Source organism: Hypanus sabinus, chromosome 9 (genome assembly GCF_030144855.1).
Source record: "Hypanus sabinus isolate sHypSab1 chromosome 9, sHypSab1.hap1, whole genome shotgun sequence".
NCBI classification, from domain to species: Eukaryota; Metazoa; Chordata; class Chondrichthyes; order Myliobatiformes; family Dasyatidae; genus Hypanus; species Hypanus sabinus.
In genome coordinates, this window is record NC_082714.1 from 51,627,055 (window position 1) to 51,641,545 (window position 14,491).

General features: G+C 41.9%; 1 protein-coding gene across 1 annotated transcript in view; it reads right to left on the minus strand.

Moving 5' to 3' along the window:
* Positions 1-3,930: 3,930 nt before the first annotated feature.
* top3a (DNA topoisomerase III alpha) overlaps positions 3,931-14,491 on the minus strand; it is a 31,057-nt gene continuing 20,496 nt past the window's right edge. Inside the window, exons 15-19 of the mRNA XM_059979674.1 lie at positions 13,486-13,651; positions 10,299-10,442; positions 8,290-8,412; positions 7,534-8,207; positions 3,931-5,125 (exon numbers count right to left, since the gene is read on the minus strand). Of these exons, the coding sequence (XP_059835657.1) occupies positions 5,001-5,125; positions 7,534-8,207; positions 8,290-8,412; positions 10,299-10,442; positions 13,486-13,651 (1,232 nt within the window). The 3' untranslated portion in view covers positions 3,931-5,000. The remainder of the gene's footprint in view (positions 5,126-7,533; positions 8,208-8,289; positions 8,413-10,298; positions 10,443-13,485; positions 13,652-14,491) is intronic.

Sequence of the window (14,491 nt, forward strand, 5' to 3'; positions counted from 1 at the left end):
GACAGGCCACCTCTGAGCCTCCAGCCCTTGGTCCTGGACTTTCAAACTCACAGACATCGGGTCTCCAAACCAGTCTCTGGTCCGGACTTATCCTCTGCCTCTGGACTCGCTGACTTCAGTCTTTGACCTTCCAGGCTCTGACTTCAACCTTTGGCTTTGCCCTCCAAACTTCACTGACCTCTGGATATTGATCTCAGGACTTGCTGGTCATGAGTTTGAACTTCAGGCTTTGACCCAAGACTTGCCAGTCATGGGCTTGACCGTCAGGCCTCGAACAACCTCACCTCTGGGATCACTGGTCTTCGACATGGAGTGCCTCAGTCCTTGATTTCTGGACTCTTACGGACACTGATCCCAGTATCTCGGGGGGGGGGGGGGAGTGTCACTGGCTCTTGTAACTCCCACCCAGGAATCAGCAATCTGGCAATTACTCAGTGCCTACCGACCTGACCTCTGGATGGCTGACCTTTGACCACAGAGTCAAGACTCTAAACTCTCAGAGCCTAGACTCTAAACACATGCTCCTGCCCTAACTCTTCATTCTCCCTCATCCCTGTCCTAAACCCCAACTCCCCTTCTGTCCCAAAAACCATCCCCATGAATGTAAAAAAAAGCAACTAGGTCGGAGCCACGACATTAACAGATATCGCAGCTCGGTGTCAACTTGACCCAAGCACCACGGCTCCAGCCCAATGATTCATTTACTACCCCTGACCTCTAACTAGATTGGACCAGATGTTTCCCAAGGATTGCTAATCTACATAGAAATAGAGGCCAGCCATTTAAATCTGAAATGAGAAACTTCCTGCAAACTTGGGGATAAGTCTGCAAGACATGGCAACAGATAATTGGGAAAGCATTGTCCTTCTTGCTAGTAGAAGTCATTCGTTTGTGAGGTGTTACTGGTATAACCTGTGCAAGTAAATGTGTATGTTGTAGTGCCAATGCAACAATGGAAGGAATGAGTATTTCTCATATACTAGTTGGAATAGGACAAGATTGGATATTCATGAGTTAACTCCCACAATCAAAAAAGCAATCTGCATTCACTGTACTGCCTTGCTCCTTAAGAGTTCTGGCATTTAAGGAGCCTGATCTCAGTATCTCAGACATCTCAATGATCTCACTACCATTGCACATGGGTTAATGAACAGTTGGCAAAATAATTGTTCACTGCATTTTCCCCCTACTTGCTATTCTTGGTGGTGTCCCAGTATGGTTGACAAGTATAGTGCATATGAGAAAGGAACCAGAGGGACAATGGACTGGAGAGTATCATTGACTGCTTGCAAATGCCCAGCTAGTGCTGGGTGTTATGGACTGCTATACTCACTACATTGCAGTAACAGTCAATGGAAAGCGCTGGTGTTGCTGACATCATTGAAGAGGCTTCCTCCCAGTGAAGCAAACCTTGCCATATTTTTGTAATAAAATGTTAAAAACTCTATTCCCAGAACCTTTTCAACAGCTCTAATGTGAGATGATGTTTAAAAGGGGTATTAATTTATTGTTCAAGAACTTATCAACGTCTGCTTTTAAAATACCCACTTTCTTGGCCTCCACAGCCATCTGTGCGAAAGAATTCCACAAATTCACAACCCTCTTCATATCTGTCCTCAAGGATGTGCCCTCTGGTCCTAGACTCTCCCACCATTGCGAACATCCTCCATATGTCCACTCCATCTACGCCTTTCAATGTTTACTAGTTTTCAATGAGATGCCCCCCCCCACCATTCTTTTAAACAGGCACAGAGGCATCAAATGCTCCTCATATATTAACTCTTTCATTTCCAGGATCATTCTTAAAAAATCTCCTCTGGATCCTCTCCAATGCATGCACATCCTTTTTCAGATATAGTGCCCAGAACTGTTCACAATACTCCAAATGTGCCCTGACCAATGCCTTACAAAACCTCAGCATTACAATCAGCTCTTTCGTCTTAGTGACATCGAGTGCCAGGTTGTTGCTGCAGCACCATTCCTCTAGTTGGCATATCTCATTCCTGTATGCCCTCTTATCACCATCTGAGATCCTACCAACAATGGTTGTATCATCAGCAAATTTGTAGATGGTATTTGAACTATGCATAGCCACACGGTCATGTGTATTCAGAGAGTCAAGCTGTGGGCTAAGCAAACACCCCTGAGGTGTGCCAGTGAGGATATGTTATCACCAATCTGGACAGACTGTGGTCTTCCGGTTAGAAAGTTGAGGATCCATTTGCAGAGGGAGGTACAGAGACCCAGGTTCTGCAACTTCTCTATCAGGATTGTGGGAATGATGGTATTAAATGCTGAGCTATAGTTGATGAACAGCATGCTGACGTAGGTGTTTGTGTTGTCTAGGTGGTCTAAAGCCATGTGGAGAGCCATTGAGATTGCATCTGCCATTGACCTATTGTGGCGATGGGCAAATTGCAATGGGTCCAGGTCCTTGCTGAGGCAGGAGTTCAATCTAGTCATAATCAACCTCTCAAAGTATTAGGGCAGCCCACGTTATTCTTCTCAGGTACTGGTATAATTGTTGCCTTTTTGAAGCAAATGGGAACTTCTGCCCATAGCAGTGAGAGGTTGAAAATGTCCTTGAGTACTCCCGCTAGTTGGTTAGCACAGCTTTTCAGAACTTTACCAGTTACACCATCAGGACCTTCTGCCTTGCAAGGGTTCACTCTCTTTATAGACAGTCTAAAATCGACCTCTGAGACAGAGATCACAGGGCCATCAGGGATCTTCACAGCTGTAGTTGTGTTCTCCCTTTCAAAGCGTGCATAGAAGGTGTTGAGTTCATTTGGTTGGATTCCAAACTTACATCTCTGAATCAATGACCCTGAACTGTAGCTGCTCATCCACATATTCTGATTGTGTTTGACAAAATCTTTCTGGATAATATCACTGAAGTATATGGAGACTTTGCCATATTTAAACTAGCTATGATTTACAGTACATAATTAGAAATTACATTTCTGCAACTTGAATTGCTTTATTGGGATCAGCTGGGACAATACGGAAGTGTTTACTCCTCATCTAACCTGCACTTCATGTGCTCTGGGAATGTTTGAGAAGTCATACACCCTGAATTTCTCTGTTGGGAGCATATGCAGTTCCACGGTATAAATTTATTTGTGATTAAAAGATGATGCTTTGGAATCTATAATGTTCTACATTACAATCAGCATGTTAAAAATCTATATCTTGCACACTACTGCGTCCAATTAATGCTAATGTACATAGTGAGCACTGTTTTATTTAATTGTTCTGTGGGTTTATTTTTGCTTCAATGCAACAAAATTTAATCTAAATGAAAACTAAAGGACATGGGTACTTTGTGTAATCTTTGTGGAATAAGAGCACTGAATTTCATGGTGATTCAGTGGCTCATTCTGACAACAAAGCACAAGAGTATAATATAGGGCTGTCAGGCAATAAAGGAAATTATGCTTTAAAAATAAAATTTAATACTACAAATATGAGAATACAACACTGAATTTTAGCAAATAGATTGTTTTGCTTTTTGGATTATTGATATTTTTGAAATGCCCAAATGAAAACGCTTTGCCTTTGTAGTCTATAATGATGTAAATTATGTGTTCAAATTTTATCAGATAATCTGCTTTATTTCATTAGGGCAATGTAGTAATTTAATCCAGCGGATTTTAGGACAACATGCAACCATTGTTGTTAATCTACTGTTTGAATTATATTGAAGCAATGTTGATACAAACTAGAGGTGCTGAATAACTTCCACCTGGTTCTTTACAAAGAAAAGTTGGGAACTCTTATTCTGCCATACAAATTACAATTCTATTTCATTCCCTTGGTCAAAATGTTCCAGTTCAGGATGGTTTTCCTGTATCAAACATGCAAGAGACAGTCAATATATTGGTACATGAGGGAAATCATACTTCCAGTGATCTACCATAAAAATATAACTGAAGTAAGTATTGATTTATTATTTGAATTTTGAAATTAAAAAAGACCAGTGTTAAGATAAAATTCAGTTTAATTCTCAAATGTCCAAGTATATTCTAGATTTCATTCAATTCCATCTCTTAAAGACTTTGCTCTCTATATTACGTTTGTCCATGGCTCAATGCACATATCCAATATGTAGGTTACAGTGATGTTCACACTGTTAAAGCAGCTTAGTGTCACACTATGACAGATCACTGCCAATCGTGTTATATTCTTGAATTATACAGTGAACCCAGGCATCCATTCTTACTTATACATATTATAGACTTTTGTACCCGCCATATTTAGATAATGAATTAGTACTGTACCCCAATATAAACATGAGCCAAGGCTGAAGCTTAGAAGATGTCTACACATCTATTGCACTTTACTGAAATCCTACTGACAATGCAGACATTGAAGTATTCCTTATATCTCATGGCACAACATACAACACGACCCATCCAAAAATAGAAATTTAATTCCCTGGTTGACCATTACAGATGATTTATCCCAAAGTCAAATTCAAACTATTTGAACTGGATCTTAAACTCTCAGATAACCCTGTGACATGACCAGAAGTTATCTTCTCAATTCAAGAAGTTGAAATCAAAAATCAAATCCTGAGCATCCAATTAACTTTTAAAATACTTCTTGTTAGAGCTCCACCACAACTCCAATTACCAAATTCTAAAATGTACCATCTCCAGAAAAGTTTTTGACAGAAGTTGCAATGTTATTCCAAGAATAAAATCCAGCAATGGAGGATACAGGGCAGCTGCTTCTGAAGGTAGTGTTAAGTAATGAATTTAATTCTTTATCTCTTTGGATCCAGCACGAGATGACAGTGCACATGTAATTCACTGTCCCTCTTTGAACAAGAGCTCTCAAAACTCTACATTCAATATAACACAATGTAGAACTCCTTCTGAAGGGCTTGGTTAGTTTTTGTGAGAAAGATCAGAAGAACTTTGATGAAGCTGCTGGATTTCTCTGCAGGCAGCCTTCCAACTTATGATAAAATATCAGTGATGTGAGGATAAGAAGAGTCAACGGTTTTGGGGGCACTTTATCCTGGTGTGTCCCGGCTGATGGCACAACCCACAGGTCCGTGGCTTTTTTGCTGTGGGACCATTCTGAAAAGAATTTCCATCCTGCCGATTATTTGTTGAACCTGCAAGGTAAAAAATAACAGAACTAGATCAGAAGATCAGAACCTTTGAACATCCCAAGTACTCTTCCATTTGTGAATGACCCTAAAATTAGGTGCAGACTGAAACACCTATTCATTGGCACTCAATAGTTAGTTCTTAAATATTTAACTGCAGAGGCCACTCACAACTCTTAACACATCTCAGTCAGGTCAGTTAACCTGAGCATTACAGCAGCCCTGCCTTGGCACAGTGAACTATAATAACATATTCAAAGGTGGTTTACAAATGCAACCTTTGTTTCAATAAGTAGTAAATCATATTGGGAAATGTACACATCACTCAAAAACATTAATCGAAGCTGGGCCACATTGGCTCAGAGCTTTGCATTATAAATCACAGGACTTTAGACGGCAATTTAGAAACTTAATTTTCCCCAATCAGTATTGTGCACGGTAATTGGTAATTAAATGAGGATATTACTGATGCTGTCCAGTCATTATGGTGCAGCTAAAGAAGCCACTGCCTCACAATGCCAGTAATCCAAGTTTAACCCTGACACTGGGTAATGCTTCTGTAGAATTTGCATTCACCCTTGAATAAAGTGGGTTCCTCCAGGTGCTCCAGTTGCATTCCAAATCTGTGCAGGTTGGTAGCTTAATTGGCCATTATGTTTAGCAGTGACGCTTCACTACCAGATGAACTCAACGCCTTCTATGCCCACTTTGAAAGGGAGAACACAACTAGAGCTGTGAAGATCCCTGCTGCACCTGATGACCCATTGATCTGTCTCAGAAGCCGATGTTAGGCTGTCTTTAAAGTGAGTGAACCCTCGCAAGGCGGAAGGTCGTGATGGAGTACCTGGTAAGGCTCTGAAAACTTGTGCCAACCAACTAGCGGGAGTATTCAAGGACATTTTCAATATCTCACTGCTATAGGAGGAAGCTCCCACTTGCTTCAAAAAGGCAACAATTATACCAGTGCCTAAGAAGAATGATGTGGGCTGCCTTAATGACTATCGCCCGATAGCACTCACATTGACAGTGATGAAATTATTTGAGAGGTTGGTCATGACTAGACTGAACTCTTGCCTCAGCAAGTTCCTTGCCCATTACAATTTGCCTATTGCCACAATAAGTCAATGGCTCTCCACATGGCTTTAGACCACCTGGACAACACAAACACCTACTGTTTGGATGCAGTTCATCGACTACAGCTGATTAAGAAGTTGCAGAATCTGGGCCTCTGTACCTCCCTCTGCAAATGGATCCTAGACTTCCTAACTGGAAGATCACAATCTGTGCAGATTGGTGATAACATATCCTCCTCGCTGACAATCATCACTGGTGCACCTCAGGGATGTGTGCTTAGGCCACAGCTCTACTCTCTATATACATATGATTGTGTGGCTAGGCATAGCTCAAATCCCATCTATAAATTTGCTAACGATACAACCATTGTTTATAGAATCTCAGGTGGTGACGAGAGGGCATACAGGAGTGAGATATGCCAACTAGTAAATTGGTGCCGCAGCAACAATCTGGCACTCGCAGTTTGATGAAAGAGCTGATTGTGGACTTGAAGAAAGGCAAGATGAAGGAAACACATACCAATCCTCATAGAGGGATCAGAAGTGGAGAAAGTGAGCACCTTCAAGTTCCTGGGTGTCAAGATCTCTGAGAATCTAACCTGGTCCCAACATATCGATGCAGTTATAAAGAAGGCAAGACAACGACTATATTTCATTAAGAATTTGAAGAGATTTGGCATGTCAACAAATACACTCAAAAACTTCTATAGGTGTACCGTAGAGAGCATTCTGACAGGCTGCATCACTGTCTGGTATGGAGGGAGCGAAAGAAGCTGCAGGAAGTTGTCAGCTCCATCTTGGGTACTAGCCTACAAAGTACCTTCAAGGACACCTTCAAGGAGTGGTGACTCTGAAAGGCAATGTCCATTATTAAGGACATCCAGCACCCAGGGCATGCCCTTTTCTCACTGTTATCATCAGGAAGAAGGTACAAAAACCTGAAGGCACACACTCAGTGATTCAGGAGCAGCTTCTTCCCCTCTGCCATCCAATTCCTAAACGGACATTGAAGCCTTGGACACTACCTCACTTTTTTTAAATATACAATATTTCTATTTTTGCATTTTTTTAAATCTATTCAATATACATAATTGATTTACTTGTTCATTTATTATTTTTTTTCTAGATTATGTATTGCATTGAACTGCTGCTGCTAAGTTAACAAATTTCATGTCACATGCCAGTGATAATAAACCTGATACCGATTCTGAAGCTGGGGGTAGTAATTGAGAATTGGGGCAAGTAAAACATTGAAATTAATGTGAAAATAGTGCAAATGGTGTTTGATAATTGGCATGATTTCTCTGCAGCATGTCGCTGTAACTCAGTAGTGAAACTTACCACGTAAAGCATTCTCATCAGCCCATTCGAAGAAGCCACACTGCTGTTCTCTGGGTTTGGAGCAGGTGTGGAATGCCCGTCCCTTGTTGGGTCCATCTTTCTGTACTGTGCGTGTGACAGCTGGCTGGTTGCACATGCACACTGCTTCCCCTTTGCCGGATGTCCCCCTGCTTTCAGCTCGACGTAAGTAGCCTGCATCTGGGGTCACATTCCTTCTGCTGACAGTTCCTCCACGACTCCCTGATTCTTCAACGTCCTGGTCAGCCCACAGAAAGAAGTCGCACGTGCCCACACTACACTTGTAAAACTTCCGTCCCTGGTTTGGTCCATCCTTGCGGACAGTCAGAAGCAGTGCATTTTGGCCACAGTTGCACACAACTACATTATCATCACTTGCCATCACTGATTGTACAGTCCTGGATACTCGGCTCATGGACACAGTTGGCACAGGCAGATATGGATTGTTATTCCTACTATTTACACGATCCCGCAGCTGATTCTCTGTTCTGTTCTGTGACAATTGGTTGGCAGTTTGACTATTTGAATGTGATGTTCCATGTAAATACCTCAGGTCCAGGATCTCCCTCAACATCTCATCACAACCCCCAATGCAGCCAACGAACTCCAAGGGGACTAAAGGAGGCACACTGCCTCGCTTGAACTTAAACTTTAACCTGAAAGTGTAGAACAAATAAAATGATTATGCTTTCTCAAAATAAAACTATTAGGTTTAGATTCTGCTACTTTAGTCATTACCTGTGAACTGGGTGTGGTTTACAAGTGGGACAGACGCTCCCATCCCTGTTGACCCCAAGGACAGAATCAGGAAACCAGACCGCAGACCTGCAGCTTGGGTACCCCGTACATGAAAGGTAAAACCTGTTGTCAACACAAAGATACAGTGAGTAATAGTACTAGCAGTGCAATTGGCCAACACTGTCACAGGGTGACACCTCATCATGGCAACAGAATAACTGCTTTGCACATCACCTTTAAAGTAGTAAAATAACTGAGGTGTTTCACAGCTTTGTTTTCAGACAACATTACAGTGATGCACATGGTCACAGAGGTGGGTTCGTATGGAATTAAAGAAGATTTACAGCGCCAGAGAGAAATCTGGAGAGAATTTCAAACACAGAATTCCAGGTACCACCTTATCTGAAATGCTTGGGCTGGAAGTGTTTTGGAGTTTGGATCTTGGAATATATAATGAGGGGCTCATTTCTGACTCTGAATTTATGTGCTACTGGTAAGCAGTCTTTATCTTACACTTGTTCATCACACGTATCTACTTAGCAGTAGAAATGATTACATACCATTAATGTAATGAAAATATAATGTGTGTAGGGTAAAAAAAGCAGCACAGCAGCATCGGGAGAATACCTGAATCAACCGTTGAACCACAACAAACAACAGTAGCTTTTCAGTCTCCACCTATGATGCTGTGTTTTTGTATTTTACTTTTTCGTAGATTTTATGCAAGGTATAAAAACAATCAGCATCATAGACTTGTTCTGGTGCTAGAATTTCGTGTTCAGCAGAGGGTTTAATAATTTACTTTTTCTTAAATTTTTGCAACCAGCCTGTTGAATATTCCCAATTCCCTTCAATTTTCAGTTCGTCGTGTAGGATCTTTGCTTGTTTCATGATCAGCACACTGTTAAGCAGCATATGTTCACTCTGATGCTGATAATACATGATTTCACTTTAAGCAGTGTTTTTCTATTTCTATTAACTTCTGTTCATTGCGTTTGCGATGTCACTTCTCAGAACTGTCTGTGGTGCTCAGAGACCTGCACATCACCAGGGAACCTCCCCAGTGTCTTGTGAAAGTTTCCCACTTGTGACATTAAAAAAAAAATCAGGTTTTGGAGGTTTGTGGATTTGGAATTTCAGATAAGGGGTACTCAACCTGTATAAGCTTAACTCATTCACTCCAGTAAGAGATGAAACAGTTGCAGATTTAACTTGGGGAAGCAAAAAATGATGAGTGTGGAGCTCTTATTAGGTTTAATTTTCTTATCTATTATGTTCTCTCCATGCCCCCCAACTGCCAAAACCCAACTCCATACTAAATTCACAGAATTACTTCTCCACAACCCCCAACATTTATGTGTTCATTGAATTCCTCTTCCATCTTACTGTGTTCACAGAACTCATTCTTGCCTCTTACCTAAAGCTTCCCATAAACATACTGAGGGGCAAAGTATGAACTGTGCAGATGTATAGCAGTGTCTGAAACATGAGAAGTTGAGTTAGGAACTATGGTAAACAACACACAACTGATTGAAAACCTCTCAAGAATGGATCTGCTCAGCGCTACCACAAGGCTAGTTTCTTGAGGGGCTTTCACTCCGTGGAAAAGAGTAGCAAGTTCACTGGTAGAAATGCATACACAACAAAAAGCAGAAAGAGAACTAGAGAGGAGACTGTAAAGGAATGGGTGTAAGGAGCTGGGGGCATAGAATATGTACATTAAAACTGGACCCCTGCATCACAAGGGAATGAATAATGAGCTAACCAAAGAGAAATTAATAGCTTTTTATATGGTCTCGGAGCATCAGGCAATTGAAGCAAAGGTGAGTACAGTAAATGAAATTAAAGAGCAGATCATCCATTAATGTAAACAAATAGCCATCAGGCTCCGAGAAGGAAATTGCCACTGTCACTCCAATAAACTGTACATATGCCAACCTCCTGTTCCTGTGAAATCGGCCTGAGGAGGAGTACAGTCAACTTCCTGTCCCAGGTTAGCAGCTACTTACCCTCCATCCTTCTTTGGTTTGAGAACCATGTCCCTGCCACACTGGGGGCATTTTCGAACGGGTTCTGAAATCTCCATCAAGAACTCTTCAGACTCTGTGAATTCTGTCCTTTCTCCCAGGTATTGTGACAGAGCCTCATCCAGCCTATCAAAACAAGACCAAACATCTAGTCTGTGAGCTTCATTTTCAGAGTTCAGACTAAAAACAGTCTGCATACTTCTTTCCCAACATCACATACCCTGGGGACCCTCCCTGGTACCTCCTGGTTTCTGTAGCACCAATGGCGTAACTCAATGCTTTACCAGAATATTTTGTGTTTATTCTGTACTCTTGATGTATTAACCTTGTCAGGTATTTCAGAGGCAAAGTTCTCAAGCAGCAGGAGGCCCAATAACCAAAATGTATCAAATGAAATAAAAGAGAAAATAGGCTGGCACTTAAAATCAGGAAAACATGTTCACAGTGAGGAATTGAAAGGTGACAAGGGGGAGCAAGAAATGGGAGAATCATCAGGGAGATGGAGGGTTCATGGTCCAGCGATGTAGGCATTGGGATGGTCTGCTGTGAGGGAAGACTAAAGCAGAGGAATTGGACTACCAAGATAGGAGGACAGTGAGCCTTCAAGATGAAAGAGGAACAATGGAGCAGAAAAGAAGGGTCCATTAGAGTGCAGCAGGGCCACCAAGATGAAGACATTCTTGGGAATATGCCAGCGAGAATGAAGAATGGTTACCAATTGAGAGGGCAGTCAGGGGCAAGAAATGGAGTTGTTAAGCTACGTGGGAGGATGGACGGCTGGGTGGGGTAGTTCTGGTTTTCCTTAGATGGACTCTAAAATTAGTGGGGAAGTGGGGCCTGGCATGGCAGGGAAAGGGATAGAAGCCACCAAGGGAAAATCAGGGTAGAGAATTACCATACCTAGAGAGGTAGCTCCGAAGTAGATGAATGGGGATGGTAAACTGGAAATGGAAGGGCAGCAATGGGAGGTGCTGCAAGTAAATGATGGAAAATGAGGAGTGAGAAGGGTGGGGCAGTAAAAAGAGTATGACTGCACAAAAAAGGAGGCACTCTGCACCCTTCATGGGATGAAGTAAGACAGCCGGGGCTGGGGAGACCACCAATATGATAGGGAGAAAGAAGAGGCCACCAACTAGGAGAAGAGCTAGGAGGAAGAAGTAGGGGGGAGGGAAGAGAAAACAAGGCAGCAGTGGCAACAAGGGTGAGCGGAGTGCCACAGGACAAATTAGTCACCGAGTAATACAGCAAAGTAACAGGTCCTTTGCCCTAAGTGGTCTATGCTGACCACCTCATCTTCCCTATTGTTCCTAGATACATATTGCATGTTCAGCCGATAACCCTCTGAACCCTTCCCCTCCAAGAATGTAAAATGCCTCTTTAATGCTGTAATTGTTGCTGACTTGACCACTTCCTCTGGCAGTTCATAGCAGGTACTCATTACCTGGCTCACAATCATCTCTTAAACTTCCTTTCCGCATATTCTTTGATATCCGACTTGTCTGCTTTGATCAAGGATAAAATAATCTGGTAACTACCTTCAAGCCCGTACTAAAAATAATACTAAAATACAACAACAAAAAGAAAAACTGGAGTCAGCTGAACTAACCATTATCCTATGAGATTGTAATAAAACCCACTGAGCCAGTAATGTCCTTGTTGGAAGAAAATCAGCTGTCCTAACATTTGGCTTCAGGCCCATGTACATATAGCTGACTTTTAATTCTAAAATGACCTTGCAAAAGAGCTTTGAGACTGCAAGACCATAAGACGCAGAAGGAGAATTAAGCCATTCAGCCCATCAAGACTGCTCAGCCATTCCAACATGGCCAATTTATTATCCCTTTCAATCCCATTCTCCTGCCTCCTGCCTGTAACCTTTGATGCCTTTACTATTCAAGAACCTGTCAACATCAGCATTAAGTATACCCAGTGACTTGCCTGGAACCAGTCTGTGGCAATGAATTCCACTGATTCATGTCTCTCTGGCTGAAGAAATTCTTCTTCATCAATGTTCTAAAGGGACATCCTTCTATTCTGAGCCTCTACTATCTGGTCCTGGACTCCCCCACTATAGGAAACATCCTTTCCACTTCTATTCTATCTAGGCCTTTCAGTATTGATAGGTTTCAATGACATCCCCTCTTATTCTTCCAGTACAGGCCCAGGGCCATCAAATGCTCCCTATAGATTAACATTTTCATTCCTAGGCTCATTTTCATGCACCTCCCCAGAATCTCCTCCAATGCCAACACGCCCTTTCTTAGAAAAGGGGACCAAAGCTGCTCACAATATACAAGTGCTGTTTGACCAATGCTTTATAAAGTCTCAACATTACAACCTTACTTTAATATTCTAGTCCTCTCAAAATGAATTCTAACACCGCACTTGGCTTCCTCCATTACCAACTCAACCTGCAAGTTAACTTTTAGGGAATCCTGCACAAGGGCTCGCAAATCCCGTTGTACCTCTCTGATTTCTGAATTTTCTCCCTATTCAGAAAATAATCTGCACATTATTCCTTCTACCAAAGTGCATGATCATACACTTTCCTACACTATATTCCATCTGTCTCTCCTTTGCCCATTTGAACTTTAAACATTTTCCCAATCTGTTTAAGCCCTTCTGCAGACTCCCTGCTTCTTCAACGCTTCCTGCACTTCCACCCAGCTTCTTTTATCTGCAAACACAGCCAGAAAACCATCAATGCTGTCATCTAAATAACTGAGAGTCCCAACCCCTGTGGATCACCAGTAGTCACCAGCAGCTAACCAGAAAAGGCTCTTTATTCCCACTCTTTGCCTCCCACTAGTCAGCCAATCTTCTATCAACGCTAATTTCTTTCCTGTAACACCATAGGCTTCTATTTTGTTTAGCAGCCTCATGTGCGACACCTTGTCAAAAGCCGTCTGACTCATCTTTGTCTATCTTGCCTGTTATTTCCTTAAAGCATTCCAAATGATTTGTCAGGCAAGATTTTCCCTTAAGGAAACCATGCTGACTTCAGCCTATTTTATCATGTGCCTCCAAGTATCCCAAAACCTCAACCTTAATATTGGAATCCAACAAAGTTTTATCTAACTTTACAAGACAACAGAAGACGAACAGTACATGGCCACTTTGTCAAAGACACTTGTGAACCGAGAATATTCAATTTATTACACACACTCACTTCTTTGCTTTTGTCACGGCTTCGATGAATACTTGCTTGTATTTCTGAACATACTCTTGCAGCACACTAAACTTGTCCTTCCGCCCCTCACAAACCAGTTTCAGATTCGCCTCAAGCTCAGCACGTAGATCTGGCTTGGACATCTCGTATCCCATGGAATCATATCCTGCAGTAGGAGCACAATTGTTCACAAACGTAATAAACAGAATCTGAAGGAGGACTTGATTAGGAGACTGGGCAAATATGTAGCAGATGGAATACAGTGCAAGGCATTGTATGGTGATGCACTTTTGTAGAAGGAATAAATGCGTAGAATATTTTCTAAATGGGGAGCGAATTCAGAAATAGAAATGTAAAGGGACTTAGGAGACCTAGTGCAGGATTCCCTGAAAGTTAACTTGCATGTTGAGTCAGTAGCAAGGAAGGCAAATGCAACGTTAGTGTTCATTCTGAGAGACTAGAATACAAAAACAAAGGAGTAATACTGAGGCTTGTTGATGAGTAAATGTGTTGGTAATGATGAGATTTCAGTAAGTGTTTTGCCCACTATTGTGAGCTGTATCAAAGGAGATGATGAATCAGCATACAGGAGGGAGATTGTAAACATGGCTTAGTGGTCTAATAAAAACAACCTCTCACTCAATTTCAATAAAACTAAGGAACTGATTGTAGACTTCAGGAGAGGGAAACCAGAGGTCCAAAAGCCAATAATCATCGGAGGATCAGAGGTGGAGAGGGTCAGCAACTTTAAAGTCCTGGGTGTCACTATCTCAAAGGACTTGTCCTGGACACTTTATATAAATATTATTGTGAAGAAAGCACAACAGCACCTCTACTTCCTCAGGAGTCTGCGGAGGTTCAGCACGTCATCAAAAACACTGGCAAACTTCTATAGATGTGTGGTGGACAATGTGCTGACTGGCTGCATTATGGTCTGGTATGGGAACGCCAATGCCTTGGAGTGGAAAATCCTACAAAAGGAAGTGGATTCGGCCCAGTACATCAT